The sequence below is a fragment of the Apostichopus japonicus genome, chromosome 20 (genome assembly GCF_037975245.1).
Source record: "Apostichopus japonicus isolate 1M-3 chromosome 20, ASM3797524v1, whole genome shotgun sequence".
NCBI lineage: Eukaryota > Metazoa > Echinodermata > Holothuroidea > Aspidochirotida > Stichopodidae > Apostichopus > Apostichopus japonicus.
The window spans coordinates 18,737,711-18,764,380 of NC_092580.1; the positions used below are offsets into that span (position 1 = coordinate 18,737,711).

Sequence of the window (26,670 nt, forward strand, 5' to 3'; positions counted from 1 at the left end):
ACTTAAAGTATCAATAGCCAAGGTGCTATGGCAAATATTTGAATGTAATATAATTCAACTTTGTGTGCTAGTGATCGAACTTTCTGTTTTTTTTTTACTTACCTATTTTGGGTTTTTCATCAAAGATATTGTAAAGCGATAAACGTGTTTGATCGCCGACTTCTATATTTCTTGAACACATAAAGGTAAAGTCGGTGGACGTGTTTTGTTTTGCTTTGCTTGTTAGTTTGCATAAGAAGAGTTCGTATACACGTAATGATGAAGCAAAATAGCGTGTTCATTTAAGTTTGGTAGGAAGGTGCACTAATGTCTTAAAAACGTTCAGTATGAAAGGTGATAGGCCATTTGCGAATTGTGACTTTATGCTGTGAATACAGAGACAAATATTTCATAGACATGCTAACTTCACAAATTATCTAATCAAAAAATATCTTTATATATAATTGCAATGATGACTGAGGTCAAATGTTATGGAAGCGATAAGCAATTTTATGATGAGAAATGCAACACACTGAATTGCCCTTTTCTTATATATTTTCCTATTTTGTTTTTATATTCTTCCTTAACTAAAAATGGAGTACAGCACTATTCTCTTGAAATATCAAGCAAATTATTGTTGTCAATCAATCCAATTGGAAAGGGGAGGTGGTTTTATATATTTAAAATTATATTTTATTACTAATAAAGGCCAATTAAAGCAGAAAGTTCTAGGAAACTACACTGTAACAGTATTGAAGCTGGATATTTTGAACAACATTACCATAAACTCGAAGAAATGCCATAAAGTCTATAGAATCGTTATTCACCTCGTGACAAAGATTTGAGAAACTTCAATTTTGATCCAAATTCGACAATTTTGTAAGGCTATACCCTTACCATTTTTTTCAAATTTGGCCCAAAATCGCGACTTTTTAAAATTCTTCCCAAAATGATTTAGATGGTTTAGAGCGCCCTCCTCTAAATATCATGCACAGCTCTCATCCAAATCGGTCCATTTTGAAAGAAAGGGCCCATTTTAGAAAAAAAAAGGAAATCATCATGTAACTCTATTGAAACGTCAAATGACGCTGAAAATTTCGAACAACGCCACTCTAAACTCGAGGATATGCCACAATGGAGCCTTTAGAATCCGTAAGGACATCCCGACAAAGATTTGAGAAACTTCAACTTTGGTCCAAATTCGACAGTTTTGTAAGGTTTTTCCCTTACCATTTTTCCAAATTTGGCCCAAAATCGCGACTTTTTAAAATTCTTCCCAAAATGATGTAGATGGTTTAGAGATCCTTCCTCTTTATATACCACGTCTTACAGCTCTCATCCAAATCGGTCCAATTTGAAAAAAAGAGCCCATTTTAGAAAAAAGGGTAATCATCACGTCACTCTATTAATACGCCAAATGACGCTGAACATTTCGAACATCGCCACTCTAAACTCGAGGATATGCCACAATGGAGCCTTTAGAATCCGTAAGGACATCCCGACAAAGATTTGAGAAACTTCAATTTTGGTCCAAATTCGACAATTTTGTAAGGCTATACCCTTACTATTTTTCCAAATTTGACCCAAAACACGACTTTTTTTACTTCTTCCCAGAATGATCTAGATGGTTTAGAGCGCCCTCCTCTTTATATACCAGGCACAGCTTTCATCCAAATCGGTCCAATTTGAAAAAAAGAGCCCATTTTAGAAAAAAAAGGGTAATCATCACGTCACTCTATTAATACGCCAATTGACGCTGAAAATTTCGAACATCGCCACTCTAAACTCGAGGATATGCCACAATGGAGCCTTTAGAATCCGTAAGGACATCCCGACAAAGATTTGAGAAACTTCAATTTTGGTCCAAATTCGACAATTTTGTAAGGCTATACCCTTACCATTTTTCCAAATTTGGCCCAAAATCGCGACTTTTTTTTCCTCTTCCCAAAATGATGTAGATGGTTTAGAGATCCCTCCTCTTTATATACCAGGTCTTACAGCTCTTATCCAAATCGATCCAATTTGAAAAAAAAGAGCCCATTTTAGAAAAAAAAAGGGTAATCATCACGTCACCCTTTTAATACGCCAATTGACGCTGAACATTTCGAACAACGCCACTCTAAACTCGAGGATATGCCACAATGGAGCCTTTAGAATCCGTAAGGACATCCCGACAAAGATTTGAGAAACTTCAACTTTGGTCCAAATTCGACAATTTTGTAAGGCTATACCCTTACCATTTTTCCAAATTTGGCCCAAAATCGCGACTTTTTAAAATTCTTCCCAAAATGATGTAGATGGTTTAGAGCGCCCCCCTCTTTATATACCAGGCACAGCTCTCATCCAAATCGATGCAATTTGAAAGAAAGAGCCCATTTAAAAAATAATAATAATCATCATCACATCACTCTATTAAAACGCCAAATGACGCTGAAAATTTCGAACAACGCCACTCTAAACTCGAGGATATGCCACAATGGAGCCTTTAGAATCCGTAAGGACATCCCGACAAAGATTTGAGAAACTTCAATTTTGGTCCAAATTCGACAATTTTGTAAGGCCCTTACCAATTTTGTATACCCTTACCATCTTTCCAAATTTGGCCCAAAATCGCGACTTTTTTTACTTCTTCCCAAAATGATGTAGATGGTTTAGAGCGCCCTCCTCTTTATATATCAGGCACAGCTCTCATCCAAATCGGTCCAATTTGAAAGAAAGAGCCCATTTTAGAAAAATAACAATAATCATCATATCACTCTATTAAAACGCCAAATGACGCTGAATATTTCGAACAACGCCACTCTAAACTCGAGGATATGCCACAATGGAGCCTTTAGAATCCGTATAAGGACATCCCGACAAAGATTTGAGAAACTTCAATTTTGGTCCAAATTCGACAATTTTGTAAGGCTATACCCTTACCATTTTTCCAAATTTGGCCAAAAATCGCGACTTTTTAAAATTCTTCCCAAAATGATGTAGATGGTTTAGAGCGCCCTCCTCTTTATATACCAGGCACAGCTCTCATCCAATCGGTCCAATTTGAAAGAAAGAGCCCATTTTAGAAAAGAAAAAAAGGTAATCATCATGTCACCCTTTTAAAACGCCAAATGACGCTGAAAATTTCGAACAACGCCACTCTAAACTCGAGGATATGCCACAATGGAGCCTTTAGAATCCGTAAGGACATCCCGACAAAGATTTGAGAAACTTCAATTTTGGCCCAAATTCGACAATTTGTAAGAAAGATGACTCATGATGACTTAGATGTCTCATGAAAATGACGCTGAAAACTTTGTAAGGCTATATATACCCTTGTTTGATATATTTTTCATTGATCTATTTTTGTTTTCAATTTTGTCATTTCATGTCCATAGTCATGAATGAATTATCATTTTACTTGTTAGGAATTTTGAAACCATTCCAGTGTACTTTCTTTCCAGTGGCTTTGTTGAATGTAATCATTTGTAATGTAAAGATATTTCCACTGATCTGAATGAGATATACCTTAACACTCAGCTGGATTCTTCTTCTGTTTTTGTCTTCGGCGGGGATAGGGTGGAAGAAAAAATTTACAGTGAAAAAATTAATAACTAACAAAGTCAAAGACGGTGTTTAATTGTCTTTGTTTTATGTACTTGTGGAATGCATCCACTCACGGAAAATACAAAGTACATATAATATTTAAAAAAAAGTAACCTTTGAAATATGTTCGCTCAGAGAAATGAAAATACATAATTGCTGCTCTTTAAACTCGAGTCCTTACGATGTTCAAAACAAACAAAACTTTTGTAAAACATTGGTAAAACTTAATATTACTAAAAAATTACATCGTAGAGTTACACAGCATCTGACACAACGTCATTGGACTTTCGTGAAAGGACAGGAAAACTACAGAATCTTACAATTTGGCTGTATCAGAAAACAGATCGATTTGACCGACACTGTTTTTTTTTTTTTTTTTGCCTACCTTACATATTGACAAAGCAACTGATAATTGTCAAACAAGTATAAAATATCAAATAACTGATCTGTCAAAACGTTAAGGTTAAATCCAAATGTTAAAATGATTACAGGATTATGTCGGGATTGTGTTTAAGCTTTTTTTCTTACATTTTTTTTCTTTTTTTGGTGTTCAAATTGTTGAACTGCTCAACTGTCTTGTACTTCAACAAAATGATGAAAATTGTCGAATTGACTACTGGCCGAAATTGGGCAATTTAGTTCAATTCGGCATTTTGTTGCAAATTGTTGAAATAATAACCTTCCATAAGGTCACTTCAGCATTATCCATTGAAAACAAAACCTAATTTACTCTACATTAAAAGGAACAATGTATACTATTGAGCCAAAATATGGAATTGTTTTAGATTAAATTAGTAACTATTTCGTCTTTTGGTAATTAATTGGGGCGTTGATTATTTAACAATTGTATTAGCAAATTGTTAACATATCATTAAAAATAAATTGTCCTTTTATTATTGAAACTTGTTAACAGATTAACCAAAAGATCTTTACACTTTGACGTCACCTTAACGTTTCCATACTTATCACTTGTCATCATCACTATTCTTGTACAGCGTCCTCACTTTTCTGTCCCCCCCCCCCCCCCCTTGGAACACTTTGAAGAAGAATTTTGCAATGTCGCTATATGGATTGGTATTAACAAGAGTAACCAAATAAGGGACTCATAAATCAACCATCGATTTTGTTGACAAAAAGTGTTCGAATTATAATACACAATTTCTATATACAGTAACTGTCAATTAAGTAATTGCATCAAGGCTGAAATCATTTGAAAGAAAAAGAAAGAAAAAAAACTCTCAAATTAGTTAAATTCAGGCTTTCATACTGCAAAACTCGATTGGCTAATATTTAATTCTAACAATAGTAGTTATTGCATTTAATGACGCCCTTCGTGATATTCGTAAACGTAAACTTCCAAAGTTCCGATTGGATAGACGCGGGGTCAATACAGAACAATCGAGCAAAAATTTTCCCGCCTTTTTTGAAATTGAGATGCTTCCTTGCATAGGCTTAACAAATTACGAGAAGGCGTTCTTCTCTGCAGTGACAGGAGTGTCAAAAGTCTTTTACAAAAGCCTTTACAAATTGTCGAATGTTGCAAACTACATATTTTTTCTCTTCTCACGTTTATCCATTCATATATATTTCCATGCGGAATAGAGCAACCGTTTCGTATTATGTAATATGGTTGTGAAATATGGCCCGTACAATGCGGTTTAAGACAATGCCTTGTATGCAGTATGAATTGATATCATAATTTTTAAAAAATGGTTTACATTATAATGCGTTCTATAATATCCCTTTATATTTCAATAACTTACAAGTCTAATATTATTATATTGATTGAAATAATTAAGAAAAGTAGCAGAAACTTGTAGAGCTGATAAAATGGCTTTTATATAGATCAACTTCTGTGAATTGCTATTGGTGAGTTAGTCTTAAAGAATAAATTGTTTAACAGAGATAATCATGGAAAACGTTATTGATGACAATGTCAAGCAAACGGGGAGAAAATTCCTATATCGTACGAAAGGACCACCTATGGCACACACACGAACAGAAACTTCTTGGAATTGGATCTGTTGGGTTGTTTTCACAACAAGGATTCGTTTAGGAAAATGTTAAGTAAAGTTTATTATGAAAAAAATGTTTTTCAATATTTTCAGCCACTGTGTGTAAGTTTCTTTTTCCATTATTTCAACGTGTACTTTGAATATATATATATATATATATATATATATATATATATATTTATATATATATATATATACATATATATATATATACATATATATATATATATATATACATATATATATATATATATATGTAAAGTACACTTTGAAATAAACGCAGCCTCTTGAAACAATAGTAAAGGGGAAAATACAAATGATAAGCTGTTGACTAGGTCTATCATCTTTTAAGACTTTTTTTAATCTGATCTACATTGTTTTGCTTACCACAAACAAAGAAACTTTATCATAATGCCAAATTGCAAATAAGAGTGTCCAACAAGGTTAAGGCATGTTACATAATATTTACAATGCAGATTTAGTTTCGCTTGACATAATAATACTGATAAAAAGCCAAAAAAAAATAAAAAAGAGATATTGCACAAAGCATTTAAAGTGAAACCTTTTACAATAATATGTACATGTCTTTGCCTAGCTTTTGAGAATGACAATACTAGAAATCGACCATTTGTTGGTATAGTGTTACTTCAGATTTTCTAATGCCTACGGAGTGATACACTGAGAATAGTGCAAATGTCTTAAACATGAAAATATTGCTTTTCACAATCAAACATGCGAGAGGTACTTTTACTATCATCTTTGTATCTTATTCTTAAATTGATGATAATATTATCGAATGAACTATCAATATATAATTCATTCCAATTATATTTAATCGGTGTTGTACGGATGCAAAGACGCTTTAACACTTACACTTACTTTTAATCTACTTTATAATAACCGGACGTAATAAATCGAGACTATAGTCTTAAACTTACCTAAATGTTGATTTCATTCGACATTCCATTGCCTCCTCTGATAGAGCAAACAATTAAAGATTATTAAGTACTTTTCGCAGATTGGAAAGGATTGCATTTGGTCATGGTTCCACCTTTCGAAATTCTTGTAATGCAAAAATAGTTCCTACATTAAAAACTCGTAGAATTACATATACTCATAAATGTAAGGAAAATTTTACATAATTCTTCAACGTTTCACAATTGAGTCTGTTGATATCGATATTACAAATAATTTCTCGGAAATGTGATAATTATTTCGAACTTAAATAAGTTCTGATTTTGGCCAGATTATACATAACTTACTAGTCGTCATGACAAATATTGTTGAAAAAGAAAGCAAGATGCATGCAAAGAGTGTCATTGCCTCCCCCTCCTAAAGTATCCGAACCGGTCGACTCCAAAATATAAAGATTCAGCCTCGCTAAGTTGTCCACCGTCAGGAAATGATGCCAGGAAATCTTTACTAAAGTAACAATTGATGTTATTCTTTTCTCTCATTCAACGTTTAATATCTATCGAAACCACGATTTCAGAATAAGAACAGTTCCTTCAGGCCAAGTCTATATCCACTTAGCATTTACGTACCTCTTTGTTGGTCCGACCAGGATTCGGCCCACAACGGCTGTCCAATGTCTCTCTCCTCTCCTCGTATCGTAAGAGAGAGCCGGTGCAGTTACAGCTAAAGAACGCCGTTAGTTTCATTAGCGTAAGGAGTCATGTGTAACCTTTAGATTCTCAGAGTATAGATGATGATAATCCTTGTGAGTGTTTAGAACTTTGTGTTTCTTTGTGTCAGCCAGATTTCAAAGATATGGTTCGCCTCGGACATTTCACTGAAAAAACAATCAAATTCACTTCCTACGTGAAAAATCACTTTAGTTTTTTTTCTTCAAAATGTCGTCATTAATCCATAATCGATATAATTTCATCAACTATAGCATGAGAATTTCTATAGTGACAAGTATTAATTTTACACAACCTATTCTGGATAGGCTCAGTCGCCTCCATACAAATTGTGCGTTAGTACCCTTAGCTATTGTCATAGCAGGTGTCATTTCCTTCTGTATACAAAAATGGTACGCGCTAAACAAAGTCTGCCTCTGGTGCTTCCTTCATCTGTCGATGCAATACCGCCCTCTTTCGACGTCTTCTTCTTACCACAACGATTACACATATTAACGCGAATATGAGAAGAGGCAAGAAGACCGCCCCCATTCCAACTAGGAGAAGAATGTAACTCTTTGGACCACCTACCATCATTAAGAAGAGACCTGCAATGAAATAATGAAAACGAGAGAAATGGTAAAAACGATTTTGTGGCTTAAAAAACGATACTCCGAAACTGATGTCCCCATAACGTATACTATGTTGTCTCCACAAAGCCGAGAAATGTAAACAGTTAATAGATCTCATAAAAACAGGTTTACAAAATGATTTGTGGTGGCGCAATGTCAAAATTCCGAATTTAAATGCAGATAAGAATCAAAACGTGAAGAGTTTTTTTTTATCGAACGTTTTTATGCAGAACTTTGAATGGTTATATGGTACCAAAAAATGTCGTTTTAGCGAAGATGGTAAACATATCAACACATCTGCATCAGTGTTGTTTTTAAATAAAAATAAAATCGTATTTCCACCTTTCATTCCCTATATTTCTACAAGCACGCATGTTGTATAAAGGTTTTCACATAGTTCCCAAATAAGTGGCTCATTGACGTATTCATGTAACGGTTAATGTCAATCATCATTTGTAAAGTTAAAACGAATCATTCCTTGTTTGTACTTTCTTCGAACTATCTTCCATCTTTACCAAACTCTCATTTCAAGTCAAGTCAACTTTCAAGAAATACTTCCTTTTGACTTCAAGTAACCCGAAATTGACTTTGGTAAAAAAAAAAGATATTCCTTTTGATCTCCGTTTGCTCCTCGAAGATGAATCGCAAATAGTCCCTAAAATATTATCTTAATCTACTTTCTATATCAACTCAGTCATTTTTAGACCCTGGATGACTGTGTCGTAAACTCAATCAGTGGTAGAGCAAAATTGTCTTCAATGATCAAATGAACAAGAAATTCGCTTACGGCAATGGGGTATTACTTTGGCAATTTTGTTGGCATTAAAACAAAGAGAGTCAACAAAAACAAAAGCTGTGAATTCAAGGTAAAAAAAATCGTATAGCATTTTTGCATTTCTTTTCCCGCTTTGTGACGCAATGCATGTTGGGAAAGTTGAAATATCTAATGACGTTAATGTTAAATTCAAATAAAGATGTTTAACATAAAGGTAGATGAATTTTATCATTTATAATATGCACCATTATGGCATTTCTTAAGCTGATACCTGATTTTCTCGCAAATTTCAAAAAAAAAAAATCTTTGTGTGATTTGACGGATATATAAGAGGGATGCGTTTCGTGCCTCGTGTGATGCTTCCAAAATACAAATCTCACTGATATATTAAGAAACAAGGACCAACATGTAATTCGTGAGCTATAAATCATTTGTTGTCAAAGTGTTGACGAAGACTTGAGTACTGTCTTCTAAATTCCTTCAACTCTAATTTGTTTTTGTCTGAACAGTTAAAAGCTGCTTTCTTCAGTTGAAATTGTGAAAGATGGTAAAATCATATTATAAGTTTGTTGAGTCAAGTTTAATTTCAAGTAGTGAAGCAAAAGTAGAAAATTTAGAAAAATTTAAATTTTGCTTGATTTTGCTACTGCAAGTGAGTGATGTTCGTATGAAAACTTGATAAAATGAATACATAATTAATTTAATAAGCAATCTTTGCCGTTTTTTAATTCACCTTTATTCTCATTGTTTTTATTCTTCAAAAATGTTTTTCATTTGAATGCAAATTGAAGAGAGATTTCAATGAATAATTTTCCATTTTATTATCTAAATGGGGAAATTGAGACAAAATCCACATCTAGATAAGGTTGAATCTATAAATAGACTATATACAAATTATGAATTGTATTTTCGACGTTCAAAAACAACAACAACATTGTAATATATGTGTAGCTGGAACATAAAACCCATGTAAAGGGTGTGCGTGGTTCCCTTCGAAAAGTCCAAAGAGATAGAAATGACTCGGAATATCAAGGTGAGAATTGGCTCCAACTTGAAAGAACAGACCTTGAACACAGTGGCGCAGCTAGGGGTATTGGTCAGGGGCGCGAATGGTCTGTAGGGGCGCTTTCGACACTATCAAAGCGGAGCGCCACCACAGGTTGGCGCGGAGCGTGCAGAATTGTTTTGAGTAAAGATATTCCCTAGATCGCCGGAAATGACCCTTTCCGGGCCTTGCTAATTTGCAGATAATGTGACAAATGTCAATAGGTAGATGAGAGCGCAATAAAAAAGTCAAAATTCGCGAATAAGTAAAATGTGGTAAAAAGCTGAAAGAGCTCCAGCAGTCCATTTGAGTCCGTCAGGGGTGGGGGGGGGGGGCATCCGACCCCTGACTGTATGGACGCTCCGCCACTGTTTGAACACTGAATCCCAAAGAAATTCATTTCCTATTCCAAAGATTGACAATGCAGTCTTGATTCCCTGTAAATTCCAAACTGTGAGAAATCACTTCGAATTCCAAAATGTAAGAAATTCACTTCGAACTATAAAAAAGGTAAACTTCGAATTCCTATGAGTACCGTAAAAAATTCCACTCAGGGATCTCAAAGATTCTAAAACTTGAGAAATTATTTCGATTTCTTTAAGACTGAGAAGTTGACTCCAAATTCCCGAGAGTGAGCAATAGACTCTAACTTTTCTAAAAGTGAGCAGACACTCCGCATTCCGAAGAGTGGAAAGTCACTCTTTTATTGATCACAACATTGACAGCTCTCCAATTTTGAATATATGTCATTCTTTCAGTCAACCAAATTAAAGAAGGTAAAGAAATAGATATAGGAACTACAAGTAATTAAGACAACTTTGAGTTTTCAGAATTTTCAATGTCGAGAAACAAAGAGAGAAATATTTACTCGTAAAATTAGATACCTTAGTATTTGAAATCTTCTCTATACGTGAATCCATATATTTATATGTACCTCCGTGTCTCGTACCGGATCGAAGATATATTTAAAAAGAGAAACCGTGCAGTGTGTCTTCTCATACAATCACTTTGTCAGTTCATTTCTTCTCTCTTCTAACTTGTCAAATTTAAAATTCTAGAAAACAACGTCTATGTTTCTTTTCTTCCCCCCCCCCCACCCACCCCTAAATATAAAATTCCTTTTGAAGAAATACGAGTTTACGTAGAAAGAAAAGAAACTACTCGGCAGGATTACCGACGAAAGTGATTGAAAGTTACAGCTTGATGTAAATTAAAGGTTTCGGTTACACTGTAGGATAAGTTAGTATCATAGTGAATGAGAATGGAGACAGAATTATGGGTCGGCCAAAAAACTTTATAGCGGACATTTATTGTGTTTCTTAATGTACTTTGCTTCTTGTAGATAAACGTGGCATCCTCTACAGAACCTCAGTTATCTCTTAATTGAATAAGATGTGTATTAAAGCAACACATTGCCTTGAAACTAAAGATTTAACCCCATTTATAAGAAAGAAAGATCCTTAACTCAACCCTTTTGGTATTTTGTGTTTTAAGTGTTCGAGTTAAGCTTATACACGTGCTTCATACTCTACAAAAGTGATAATTCTGTCGCATACAAATTGCATCATTAACAGTCCAGTACAGACGCTTCCCTCTGACCCCCACATTAATTATGTTCTAATTAACGGCTACTAATCCCCCCCCCCCCCAACCCATCCCCCGTTCCCCAATTTCGCTCGCGTTCAATCTGAACGAAGTCGTTATGTAAAACGCAATGATATGTCATATTACAATAAATGACTTACAATTCTATGACCCGAAAAGTCTGTGAATCAGTTAACAATAACATCCATCGTGACAGGTATTACCTAATGTACTAAGAATCTGAAAGCTTAAGCTACAGGAGACCATATGCGGTGACGTTTGTTGGTTGCTCTATCGATTGGGGGAAAAAACTAGAAGTTACAACATAGACCTCGATCGGTAATTTTATGAATATTTTTTATTATATTTGGTTTTTCGTTATACTATATGTCACCTATAAAAAAACTTAAATAATCACGCTTCATGGTTGGTGAAAATATTGGCAATTGCATTCCTTTAAAAACCCCAAGATCGATGCCACGTGACTTATTACTTTTTTTTGGCGAGGAAGAAAACTTGGGGTGGCGAAATTCTGTTGTTTAGTGCGACATTAAAATAATGAATACTAATGAAGTCGTACGATCTTCCTGATAACGAGTCAACTATATAAATTAATATTTCTTTGTCAAACAGAAATGTTACCATTGTCGAGAGCCAAATCGCATATATGCTTTAAATTTGTTATTGTATAAGTTGGGTTTCGCGAAGCAAATCCCTTATTTCCTTTTAAAAGCTTTCCATATATAAGCCGCCTACACAACATTGTATTTGCGAAACTTCCCAGGGTCTTCATCATATTCCCAGGTACCATATAGAGAGGCAATGCATGTACCAACATGTTATAAAGATGAATTGAAACAAGGAAGGTAAAGAAAAGATAAGTTGTCGATATATATAAATTATGCACGGAAAGAGCGAAGACGTCTTGTATGTAACGCAGTAAGAAACAACATCTTCAGATAATCTAGAACGGTGCTTCTTTACGACGAAGCTGATTTTCTCGCCTTAAATCAGGACGAAGAGACAAGAGTTCAGTTGGTTTAGGTCTCTTGGAAGGGTGTTAATTTACTTTAATACTACCTCGATAAGATGTCTATTTCAAGTGACTCACTTAAGTCTGGCAAAGATACGTATCGGCAATCATGAACGGCGGCGTACGCCCTCTAAGACTGTTGTAAATTATACACTTGTTATGTTGAATGAAACAATCAAATAATCTTTATCTGGGGTTTTCGGTTAAGATATGTAACTTCTCTCTTTTCCTTCCCTGGAATTGTGTTGTACCGTATATATGCATATCTTCTTCCTGATCACATTCGTGGCTATATACACGGTAACGTTATTACAGTGATGAGGTGGGACAGGTCAGTAGTTTGGTTGGCAATGTTTGATAGTCCTAACTGGTTCCTTCCATGGATGACTATATACTTTATTTCTAAGGTGTATTCACATCAACATCGGATATTACTTCCTATTAATTTTGGCAGCAAAATTCCTCCGAAAAAACTGTATTACCATGTAAATATTATATGTATATATTTATATATATATATATATATATATATATATATATATATATATATATATATATAGACGTTATTTAGTGACTGCTTACAAATACTTACCAAAAGGTAGTAAGAATATAAGGTATATGCAGGATACGATGCCAATGATAAGGCCCGGCTTGCAGCACAGACCGCCACATATGGACGAATCTATAAAGAACAATGGAAAAATAATTTTATTATATCAACTTGCTAGTGCAGGCTGAGGAAAGGTTTTTTTTCTGAAAATTGAGAGCGGATCGTATTGAATATTTCTTCATTTTGTGTTGGTGATATATCCAATTTGTGCAGTGACGTCATAAGGATTTTGTTTTATGTATAAAGTTTAAGTAAATTATTAATATTATTAGACGATTATAGTGTTTCTATATTTAATACCCACCTCCAAACGATGTTTTTTTTTCCTTTCCTATGAAGCATATTTGTGCGATGAATAATTCATGAAGCATTAGTGCAGCAACGTCATACCGCCCTCGCATTAACCCCTAAAATGCTTTTAACTATATAGTACAGTATCAGACCCGAGCCCTTAATAAACCATGATAATATCTAAAGGAAACCAATCATCTTCATGAACAGAAAACAGCTGTTTTGCTTGAGATAATGTTATGACACTTATTGTATCCAAGATGAGTTTATGGTGACACATAATTATGCATTCATATAATGCTTCCTATAGGCTTTCTGACGTAAATGTTCCTTCCTATATGAGACACACATTCATGCATTATCTCAAAATTTGTTTACGACATCTTTTAGGGGGAAAACACTTTTCTGATTGCTAGAAAGCAGGTCACATTTTAAACCCTCGTAATTCAAGAGAGACACTTATAGGTCTGCTGTTCATTTTAAGAATTTTAGCATCGTGGTCGTCATTGGATGTCGATTTATTTCGAAGTGCAGATGTGCAAGTATATAGAAGCATATGCTGGGTCTTGCATGTAAATGATCGGAAACGAAATGAGAATACAAGGATACATTAAAAAGTCCAAAACTCCAATTTTTATCCTGCTTTACTATGAATAAGCACCCAAAGTTCATGTGTAGAAATATGTATGGCCCGGTGTATGCATCACAAGTAAACCATCCAATTCGGGGGCCTTAATAAAGCGACGTTTTCTGCACAGCAAGCCGAGATAATAAAACTCATCCGCAGTTTATATAGCCTATATCATGTACGGTAGTTATTTGTACATCAGCCGTGACTAGAATTATGAAGTGAAACACCAGAGGGGGGGGGGGGGTCCACAAAGATGGGATGTACCAAGTTTATGGTCATTTTGCATGAATTATGAAATTCATAAAATGATCCCCTGGAAGACGTGCATGATCTAGAGGCAGGAGAATAGAATGCAAGGACCGAGAATAGGATGAGAGAAAACGATGTAAGGTTATCTATCACCTCTCAAAATATTGTGGTTAACATGAATCAATCAATATAGGCAGAATGATGAAAGTATTTTATTGAAAACACAAAATTAACATGTTTTGCTTTAATTGGGATGAGCCACTTCCCCAAACAGCTACGAAAGTCTAAAAGTCGTGCCTGGGAGGTGCCTGGGAGCTGTTATTTTGTAAATCTGTGACGTCATGAGTGTCATTAGAATCTGATACTTTTTGCACAAACTCTCTTTCTCTCTCTTGGTTTCTGCCTTTTCAAAGTATAGAATTTTTAGCATTAGCGAAACTCATCTCCGTAGCAGAAAGAAATTTAAAAAAATATTTATATATTAAGAGCAAAATCAAACAAAAATAGATGCCAATTGCGGACGTAGCTATCAAATTGTGGGTGGGGGGCAGAAAACTGGTAGAGTGTTTGGATCTGCACCAGAGGGATTTTGTGTTGAGAATGTTACATACTGTGGTCCAGATGGAACATTGTTAATTTCGACTATTTTACTTCCAAATTTCTACTTTTCTTAACTGTACGAATGCCAGTGTTAATATATATGATCTAGTTGAATGGTTAAAAACTGCCGTGAAGTGCATCCCTAGTTCAAAAAGTGGTGGGCAGAAACATGCTCATGGCCCCACCCACAGGCAGACCCAACCCAAAGCCCACCCCACCCTACACCCACCCCAAATCACTGTTCCTGAGATTAACTTCACTTGGATTCAGATATTGTACGACTTTTTTCAGATCGACAGAACAATCCGTGTAGTCTATTTAACTCTGTGAGACTGTAATTATCACGCGACTCCCAAGGGGTGCTTGTTATTTGACAATTATGAATTATGACAATTATGACAATTAGGCCTAGTCTATCGTCTTTATCAAATGAAGGGAACTGGAGTTAATTAAACCATCGATTATATACCGTCCTGTAGTGTCACGTGACAACTCTCATGTAGAACAAAGGTTATCATTTGTTTATTTTATAGTAGGCTGAATTGGTTATTTAAAGCAACACACTGTGTTACAGGACGTTGCATGATTTGCGATAATAACAGTTTAATTAAGCAACTAAGAGAAATCATGATGTTTTGGAATTCCAATGCGAAACCTCTTCCCCATGCATTCATACCAACTATCACTCTACCCTCCTCCACCCCCTCTACCCCCAGTCCCGCTCTCTCCACCCACCCCCACCCACCCCACTCTACCCCACTCCACCCATTGATATATTGCCACATTTAGTGGATGGTCAAGGTTTAATGAATGCTTACCTTGTCGATGTATTTACAGTATTAGCTACAGAGGGGACATTGCATCGCCATCCATTTTGAAATATTAAACAGAGAAGTGAAGACTGAAACAAGAACAGGCCATAAGTGGAGACGATACTAGTAAATTCATACTTAGCATACTTACTTCTGTAACAATCAACCGCTCTCGCTGCCGCATTTCGAATAGGTTCACAGACCATCGTTACAGCCATTTTGGAGGATGAAACTTTTCACAAAATGATGTTTCCCTATTCGTGTGTATCAATCCCCAACAATAGTAACTTTCCCTAAGCACGTCTGTCCTGTGATCAGCTGCAGTTGTGTACATGTATATTGGCGCAAACTCAGAAAGTACTTCAACGAAAGGCACGTATAGTGTATACACATTTCCAAGGTACGTATATATATATATTTGTAACTCAATGGGATATAAGCCTCAGTACAGTGAACTCGGGCAGAACTTGAAAAGATAATCCTCTCAACAACAAAAATATGAAAGTGAAATTGTCTGGGCAAGAAAAGCACAAATCATCAAAAGGATTTGTATAGCTTTGAAATGGGTAGAATTGATCGAGAATACGATCACGTGATTTGAAGAACGCTGCAGACTGCATGCGGAATGCATAATTTTGAATTGTATACGCTCTTAGCATCAGGGGATTTTCGTTGCTGTCGTGTAAAGGATTTTACCTATTACAACTCCTAGTGATGCTACACCGTTGAAAACCATTCTGTGTTATAATAAGCAGGATGCGTAGCATTAAGAGAGGAGGAAGTTTAAAATGAAGATTAAGAGGCGCGAGTTTCTGAGGTATTGCGACACTTCCAATTATTAGATGAGGCTGTATGGTTTAATCCTCGGTCAATTAAAAAAATATAAGTACAAGTTGGTCGGATAGACAATAACAAATAAATGATTTCTAAATGTATAGCTCTATTGTGCTTGCTTGTTATGGGTTTTTTTTTATAAGGGGGGGGGGGTGGAGGGCGTTAAACTGGAGTAGGGTGAAATTGGGTTGTTGTAAACGTATATTGTCTTCTGTTTGCTCCAAGTTTCGCTTAGGTGCAAACTGACAATTCCAACTAGCAATATCTTAACACAAAAACGACTCACTTAGTATACGGTTTGCGGAGTCAGTATACATCTTAACTTTGTATTCGACGCTGTATAGGGGGAATATGTATTACAATTTCAGTCATGAAATCTTCGCGTCCGAGTCGAGTTATAGTTGTGAATACACACACACACACACACATATATATATATATATATATATATAAATATATATATATATATATATATATATATATATATAAATATATATATATATATATATATATATATATATATATATATATATATATATATATATATATATATATATATATATATATATATATATATATATATATATATATATATATATATATACCTGTGTAACCTGGCATCGCACCTCGCAGCCGTGAATGCACAGCAGACGTTACCTCTGATATTTACACTTATGTTTGTTGCTTTGTTTCGTATCTTAGCAACCAATCTAGCACATTGAGTATGCAAGACATAGCTTAGTCCAGGATACATAGCGGATCAAATGCGCGTGAAACAGTCCAGACAAAGGCTGCAGTACTCTGCTCAATATTTTCTTTTAATTTTTAGCTGTCTCATATAGGCCTATGTCATATTCTGAACGGATTATTGCAGAATTTATCCGATACCATGCATGGGAGCAGAAACCGTCTATTTCTCTTGACCCAGATTAAAACAAGTTAAATAGGCGACTATAAAAGTAAATCACCACCAGTCTACAGTGATTATGACTCATGTATTTTCAGCCGATTTTCTCTCTTTTTCTTTCTTCCTTTTCTTGTTTCTTTTAGTGGTAGACATTTAAATAATGCACAATAAATCATGCATACGTCACAGACGACAAGAAATAAGTTAAATGTCTGTCCAATTGAGCTTCTATTTCCCACATCTCCCGAGCAATGAGTCACATCGCCTTGGGCTCAAATCTTCAGACAGGATTTTTTTTTCACGACACCTTTTTAGAGCTTTTGTGTTGTGGACTGGTGTGCAAAATAATACTGCGTCTATCTAAAAAACGATATTTTCAGAGTCGCTGGGGAAATAATATTTTATGTATCATATGCAGTTTATATCGGAAATGTTGATATATAGATTTAATTAAATGCTTTTCATTTTTCTCCCAGTGGTATGTCTTTCATTTCTGCCAAGTTCCTTCAAATGATTAGGCGCCTATCAGTGGTACAACTGATTTGAAATGCTTGTCAAGATGTAGGATGCATACATATATATATATATGTATATATATATATATATATATATATATATATATATATATATATATATATATATATATATACATATATATAGATAGATAGATATAGATACATGGCGTTGTATAGTCTGCGGTACCGTGTGTGTATACGCGTGTGTGTAGATACGGTCCAAAATGTCAACTCTCCATGGCTTGAATAAATTTCGTTTAGGGAATTAATCGTTATAAATTCGCATATAAGATTCAATTTGAAATTATAACACATCAGTGAAGATGGCAGTATCGGCGGAGTTCACTTGAAGTCAGCGAATCTGACGAAATGTATATTGAAAATAGATAATTAGCTGTACAAGAGGGTGGGAAAATATTAATTTTAATATTGATATTAATATAATATAATATAAATATTTATATTAGGTATAGATGAAGACCAAAAGGAAAGATCTGCAACGTCGTGTTAGTCATTGAACAAAAACAAACAACTTTTTATTACACTCTACATCTATCTCTGTAGGAGAATGTAAACAAAGGGCGGTGAGGTGTACCGCAGAATGAGGCTTTTATGCACAAGAAGGTAGTCAGGACGAGAGATAGGAGCTTTACTAGTATGAGCTGGAAAAGTTGTACTTTAATCGGTCCAGGATGCAAAATTTGAGTTGTTATGAAAAACATACCAGGGTAATCTACGGGTATATGCTACTATAGAAACGGACAGTTAACATCAACCGTCTATCAATCCTGCCCACCCCGCTCACCGCAACCCCCCCCCCCACCCCCCACCACCACTTCCATCCCCTGGCCCCATCCGTAAACAAGCATGTACAATCTTCACATATCCTGTGTGTCTATCTGAGTGTTAGCTTGACCAGGGAGTTGTTGTTCCATAACAACTCCCTGGCTTGACCATGTGACAGGATGTGACTATACTGTATATCTTCTTCCAGGAAGCTGTCACCGAGTTCACTATACGGTCAACAAAGTCCATCGTAATGCTGACCAGCTTGAGTAGCCTATACACATACACATTTGCCCCTTCTTTACGCACGGTATATCAGTTAATGTTCAATTTATTTCATATATGTATTATAGACGTTATTTGGGTATTCATATAGTCTTCATAAATAATCCAATAAGAGGATTTTCTGAAATTCACGGGTATAACTTACCGATTTCATTTAAATTTGTATTGAAATCTGAAATTCCCTTCATGAAACAACAACAGAAACGTGTTAATTTAAGCGCCTATACGAGTATACACAGATTACAGAGAAGCAGCTGTAATTGAAATCCTTACATTATCTTCCATTATCCAAACTTGTCTCGACGATCAGAGTTAAAGACCTGAGAAGTTTCATTAATAGCTAATTAGCAAGAAGAAACAAAGTAGTGTTGATTTCTGTTTATATTTATATATTCTCTGTCTAAAGTCTTAATAGTCTCAAAACTGTGTCAATTATTGAGAGCACGAATTGATTTAAACGGCTGAGAGTGTCGGAACGTTATTTTGACATCAACTGTTTTCTTACTTTTAAAGGATTTTGGGCTAAAATACTTGACACTTGCATATATTTATAAACTCGGACACACAATCAGCGTCCATAGCCTAGTTCGTTAGGGTGTCCGCATATAAAGCGGGAGGCCCAGTTTCGGAATCCCGGTGGAGGCTGGATGTGTTTTCCTTGTACTAGGTTTTCCAACTAACTACAATTTCAAATATAGATCTATATATATATATTTATATATATATATATATAGATATATATATACATATTTATATATATATTTATATATATATATATATATATATATATTTATTTATTTATAATGTATATTTCCACCATTTTTGACACCAAAAAAAAACGGTCAGAGGAACACATTCACATTCACACTGGCGTCGTTGCGTATACAATTCATATAGCGTGCTTCTCGAATCCTGTCGACTTTGCAGCATGGGCTATGCTAATAGGCTGAGTTAATCGACTCAGAATCGCTACGTGTATAAACACTCTATGTTTGGCCAGTAAAGATAATTGACAATTCTAATTTAAGTGGTATTCACTACTTGCTTGCTTGTCATTGTTATGGCAACTCCCTTGAATAAGGCCTCATACACACACACACCCACGTGTCTTCTTTTAACATCATGTTTTTATACATTTTACACAATATATTAGTTAATGGCAACAACTGGAATATTAAAATAATTTGTAAATTAACAAACAGCTTCATTAAGTCACATGTTTCAAGTATAAATACGATTAGCGCACGACTTGTACATTGAAACTTAACGTGTGCCTCATGCACTCAAACTTGAACCTTTACAACAATGCTATTTCACACGGAGCAAGATGTGGAATATTATTGGATGAAACCTCCAATTTCAACCATTCACACAGAGGTTACAGTCACTACTATAAACTTTAAAGTTTTGTACCACAGTAAAAACTGGATCTTGCCGATGAATATGATAATTCGGTACTGCATTTAGGTTTACAGTAAGAACTGAGGATATGTGTAATCCCAACAAATGCATTAAACTGGATTTGATGGGGTTACACGTAACCCCAGTTCTTACTGTAATCCTTATAGCACATGCTACTGATTTATAGCACGATCCAGTTTGACTTGTGTACAAAACTTTAAGATTTACAGTGGTTACTGTGTTCTCTGTGAGTATCGGGTGCCAATTGCTACTTTGGCCGGCCATAGCTTTGAACGGTCTGTATGATCCTTCCAACCTACACTATACATGCACCCATATTCGTAACTATACAATTACGTCGTTATTATCTACATATAGGATATTTCATGCCGTGGGTTCCTTAATCCATTGAATTAAACAGACCATATAACAGCGCATTCATATAATCATATCTGTGTAGCATATACAGGTAATATAGTATAGTGCAATTAACCTGTAGTGGGTTTTCGCCCTAAAGGAAAAATTCACGAAAAGACTAACAGATGAGGAGTATATGCATTATGCCCACACAAAAAAACAAAACCCACGCACACACACACACACGCATTTATATATATATATATATATATATATATATATATATATATATATATATATATATATATATATACAGTATATATATATATATATATATATATATACAGTATATATATATATATATATATATATATATATATATATATATATATATATATATATATATATATATATATATATATGTTATATTGTGACTGCTTGCTAGTGCTTCATCGCGTTTCAGATTGTTAGAGATGAACACCTGGTTTCTATTTAGTTTCGTTATATTATAGATTTGACTTTCATTTTGATCTGTTTCATTGGCGAGTACTCCTGTACGATCTCACCCACAAACTCACTGTTTTTTAATATTTCAAAATAATACTGCTGTATTACAGGGGTGGTTTTATAACTGACCGCCAGTCACTGTATATGCTATCAAAAGTTATATCTATAAATAGTGCATGCATAAACAAGTTTTAAATCTCTGGATTTTACTATCAGCTCAGATAAGATCAGGATATCGAAGCAAGAAATCAAATCAACCTGTTCTGCCTGGATTACCTTTCGTCTTATTTTTTCGTTTTCTCTGGATACTTTTTTTTTTTAAAGTGACCGAAAGAATGTGATTAAGAGGAAGACTTTGCTTGGAGGAAAATTAAATATTGGCAGGAGATAGACAAAATAGAGTGGTATATTCTGAAAGAGAAAAAATACCCTCGTAAAAATCTAGGGCAGCGTTAATTGACCGAAATACTTGAGTGAAGCTGGACAGGTACTTGACAAACGTTTTAACCATTGCTGAGGACGGTTAATAGTATTTTCCTGCTACTGGCTTGATGAATTGTGGAGCCGTTAAGTTTATTTGCCAAAGTTTTGCATGACGTTTTACTTACACTAAAACCCTGTATCGATACAATTAAACAAAGACACGAAGGTTGATCAATTCTCGGATGACACGTGATCGCCATGTCTTGTTACTATTTTAGATGTGGTTTAAATAGTGTCAAAACAAAACAAATGGCAGCTACCTTGTCAAAATAATAAGTTTTCAAATGACGCTGTCCATTTTACCATAGGCAGATATTTAAGGAATCACTACCAATCGAGATACTGATAACATGCAGTATCTAAGACACTTAAAGGAAAGATGTCCGTCATCTCTCTGATATCCCGTTGGTTATACGATTTCATGTGGTAATACAGGAGGAATATTGGAAACTATATAGACGCAGTGAAATAGTAAGATTGAGTTTAAATTTACAGGAGCACAAGATTTTGGGTTTACATAAGTTTGGCATAAATGAATGACAAATAACATGCGAGTATGTTATCGCCCATTGGTGGCCTCAATCTATCGTAGGTGTGTGTATCAACAATGACTAAACACAGTGGGGTTTAAAGCTAGCCCCATACTGCACGATGAACATTAATATGCCAATATACATTCCTTCATGATCATAAACAAAATGGCAGCCATCATTTCTCAAACATGACCACATTTCTGTTTGAAGTTCAACCGAGTTCAGGCTGTCCCAAAATGAATTGCAATTATAAAAACAACTTAAAATTGCAAAGAAAAACAGAAACTCGGGAACTGTGAAAACTGGGAAAGTTAAGAACCAAAACCGATCAACAGAGTCATTAAATATGCTCATTAAACGTTATACGAAAACAAAAGGCAAGTTAATGTGCTAGCACGTACACAGCCACAAATGTTAAGTTATTAAGCAATCATGGACTTTGTACGAAGCTTTAGTGTTTGACGACACATCAAAACAAGAAAGGGATATTTGGTTAGTGATAACAAATGCGCGGATGTTCAGGACGTTTTTCACCCAACATTAACATTAACATATATATATATATATATATATAGATATATATATATATAGATATATATATATATATATATATATATATAACATGCAGTATATATATATATATATATAACATGCAGTATATATATAACATGCAGTATATATATAACATGCAGTATATATATATATATATATATATATAACATGCAGTATATATATATATATATATATATATATATATATAACATGCAGTATATATATATATATATATATATATATATATACATATATATATATATATACTGCATGTTATATATATATATATATATATATATATATACATATATATATATATACATATATATATATATGTACATAGAGGTTGTGTGCTTTGGTTTGTGTGTGTCTGTGTCAGGTAGTTACTGCCTATGCAAATCCTATGCAACTGTATAGTACACTGTAAAACTTCACTAAGCATATATAGTGATGGAAGTCTTGTGTTGTAATCTATAGTAACATCGTCATGTAAAGTGTATTTTTACGCATACAGACGGTAACTTGGATTAAGTTAAACAAAGTCTATTCGAAAGCTACGGACAATATACGCTCAAATCGATACCGACATGAAAGTTTTGCCTGGCATTCAATATCTTTTCATATTTCCTCTAAAATTGATTAGCAGCCTTCAACCTGCCCAGAATATTGATCGGTTTTCTTTGCTGGAAGGGATGTCGACTATTCGAATAGACAACTTTCTCTTTAACTTACTCCTTATTGGAGCAATTCTATTCTCCTTGAGGATAGAAACATTATGTTTGATATTTTTATTTTTATTCTAAGAGCGGCCATTTTTATTTATATATTTTTTTTAAATTTATTTGGTAGTTAAAAGAGAATGATGATTTGATGTAAATATGAAAACAAAGTTTACTGAATATATTTTACAAAATTGATGCTCAATGACAACGACAAACATATTTATCATTTTAGCTTTCCTTGTCGTCTCTTCAGCTCATGAAAAATATTCATGCATTAATTTATCTAGTTCAGGAACAGATGAATCTGAGTCTATAACCAACCTCTCCAAAAATGGAGGAGGCATGCCGCCATGTTGTCACGTATTAGTTGAAAACCATGACTATGGTACATGACAATGCACATTTCACCCAATAAAACTGATTTGACTGATTTGCTCGACAAAAATGATTTGGAACGGCCAAAAGCTGAAAGTTGTCTCTTTTTTTGAGGAATTTCTTTTCATAAGATACAAAAAAAAAAAGAAAAAGTAAAAAAAAAATGATCCAATCTTCACCATTTCTGTTTTTTTTTTCTGTTAACCTGGTAACAACAGTATTAAGAATTTGCTGAATGGTACATATCTTCAAGTTTGAAGGAAATTCACAGACAAGTACAGCTGTAACTTTGAAGTGACAAATTCATTTCTATGTTCTTTCAACTTCACTTTGTAATTTGATATTTCGTAATATTGTTTATTAGTTATATTTATATGTTACATCTTGCTGACATCATACCTCACACACTCTTACACGAGTCTTAGCGAAGAGTCTTACCGAAGTGTGTCTTTAAAAGCTACAAGCAAAATTAGTTCTAAACTCGGGTAACTTTCTCTCTATTTGTGACTAAAGTTGTAAGATTTCCCTCTTGGAAAGCAGTGAAATGCACTCCGCAAAAGGAGTGACTAGCATGCAGGACACACTCAATGATTAAAATTGAATTTAAGAATGGACCCGATCAAACACGTACCGTATATACACATAATTATAACTGTACTATATAAATATATATATATATATATATATAGCGGGAGGCCCGTGGTTCGAATCCCGGTGGAGGCTGAAAGTTTTTTCACTGTTCTTGATTTTCCAACTCATTACGATTTTCATTTAGATATATATATATATATATATATATATATATATATATATATATATATATATAGTCTGTTCATAAAGGTACGTACACGGTAACTTACTTTTAGGTTTCGATATTTCCGACATCTTCTTTCCGATATGGTTTTGTATCTATCTGTTGTACTTGAATAAGTTTGTGATTAGTTTTTCTTCTTTCTGTCCAATTTGAACCTATTCCTAATAATCACGTCCGTCGTGCGCGGTCATTACCTCGTGGTGTCATCCTAACATACAGTATACACAGATAAAGTATATAGCCTATGCACACCCTATACAGACGTGTGGTCAAAGAGAGCGATATTCGTAAAAATGAAGCCTATACCGCAACCGGAGCATTCTGTCGATGAGCAATACTTACTAATCATCCACAAAAACAAAAGAGGACTTTGATCGCATTTACATTACCATCCGCATTATAAACAAACCTTGGTAGGTAAACCTTCACCTAGTAGATCCATTATTTACACACTGTTATTCTACTGTGGTGGCACAGTTGACTGATAACAGTGAACCGTAAGTAAGTACATACACGAAAGAGATGCTACCAGATTGTGTAGCGAGTGTAGCGAGAGAAATGAAAACGGAGCGACAATTTTTACTATTGTAAATTTTTTATGAGAAATTATATGTTTGGTAAATGGCTTAAATTGCCAAATACAAAACAAAATAATCACCTTCTTTATTTAGTCAGTTATTTTTTCTTGTTAGGACGCTTAAGCGACCATGAATGTGGGAGAAGCCCGCAAGGTCTTGATTACAACTTTCACGTCGGGTGGCTTCCAATTCAACATTTCAACTCAAATTTGGAATCTTTTCAATTTAGAAAGACGTTTCAGATGAGAAAACCATAGATTGCTCTTGGATGAAAAACCCACTTTACTATGACCCGGTCGCCTTTATCCATGCAATCGGCAACAGCACTTTTCAGAAGTAATGTGCATGAGTTTCATATTTCTGTACTGACCAACTCCTATTTGAATGGAAGGATATGAAGTTCTCGCACACCTTGACAGCAGAAGGATGTAACAGAAACCATCAGTTTAAATATTTTCTATTTCTTCCTTGTCCCAAAGCATAATAAGCTACCCATCATAAGTACACACAATAAAGTTACTGCTAAATTCCAGGCTCTAAATCTACTCTGATGGAGCGTGTTAGTACTTTCCGGTACATAATAAATAACCTAAGTGCAGCAAAAGGGAAACGTTTTGAGAAGAAATCAAACTGCTAAAGGTTTTATACGATACAAATGTTCATGCTGAATAATGTTTTCTAAACCATTGGACTATTCTCAGTTAAATTAGGCCTAGTACTTACAAAACACAGCCCCGTGTATGCATACCAACAGACGACGACGACGAGGTGTTGAGCTAAATATAGTTAACCTTCTGTATCGCGCTCGAGTGTTGTTTGTATTCCTGAGATAAGAGGCCAACCACCCTGGTTTGTTTTGACGGAAGGTTTATAGTCCGTTGAAATAATGTTTACATTTTGTGATTTTTTTCTCGCATCAGATTTCATCGAGTTATCAGGTGTGATATAATTTGCACGTGCAAAATGTTAGATAAACTACATTGCTATATTTAGCCTTGATATGGCTATAAGATATATATATTCTGAGGGTAGGTTAAGATTGCGGTGTAGAATGCAATAAGAATTCGAAGGAACTTGCAGTCGAACTTTAACGTAGATACGAAATTACATGACGGGAAAGTTATTGCAACCGACACTGCGTTTGATACAGATCAATTAAACATAATTAAGTCAGCTTCCAATTATCAGGCAGCATAAATGATATTTCTTTTTAATTCATTGCTAAGTCGCCACAAAGTTGCCCCATATAACAACAAAAAAGCAAAGTGAAACCTTTTGCTGTTATATGGTGACATAACTTTAACTGGTAAGAAACGAAGAACTAAAAAGTGATTATTGCAGAAAATGAAACAGCGTAACTATGCGACGATAACGCAGGCTGGTATCTTCATTAATAACATACAGATTGTAACAGGTATCACTCAATATTTATATCATACAAACTAAACGTTATTTAATCACATACAGAAAGCATCATTTAAGGTCTATATAATTTTAAAAGGCAGTTCCTAAACACTCTGCATAAATTTGACTATATTTCAAAACCGAAGACAACTCA

At 34.5% G+C, this 26,670-nt stretch overlaps 1 protein-coding gene across 4 annotated transcripts in view; it reads right to left on the reverse strand.

The window, feature by feature from the left end:
• Nucleotides 1-201: 201 nt before the first annotated feature.
• LOC139961926 (uncharacterized) overlaps nucleotides 202-26,670 on the reverse strand; it is a 38,834-nt gene continuing 12,365 nt past the window's right edge. For 2 of the 4 annotated variants that reach the window (XM_071961626.1, XM_071961627.1), the window contains exons 3-4: nucleotides 12,863-12,952; nucleotides 202-7,809 (exon numbers count right to left, since the gene is read on the reverse strand). In XM_071961626.1, coding sequence (XP_071817727.1) covers nucleotides 7,622-7,809; nucleotides 12,863-12,952 — 278 coding nt within the window. In that variant the 3' untranslated portion in view covers nucleotides 202-7,621. Of the gene's footprint in view, nucleotides 7,810-12,862; nucleotides 12,953-15,614; nucleotides 16,157-24,580; nucleotides 24,851-26,670 lie in introns of those variants that run through there. The other 2 variants (XM_071961629.1, XM_071961628.1) reach the window with 2 other exon arrangements.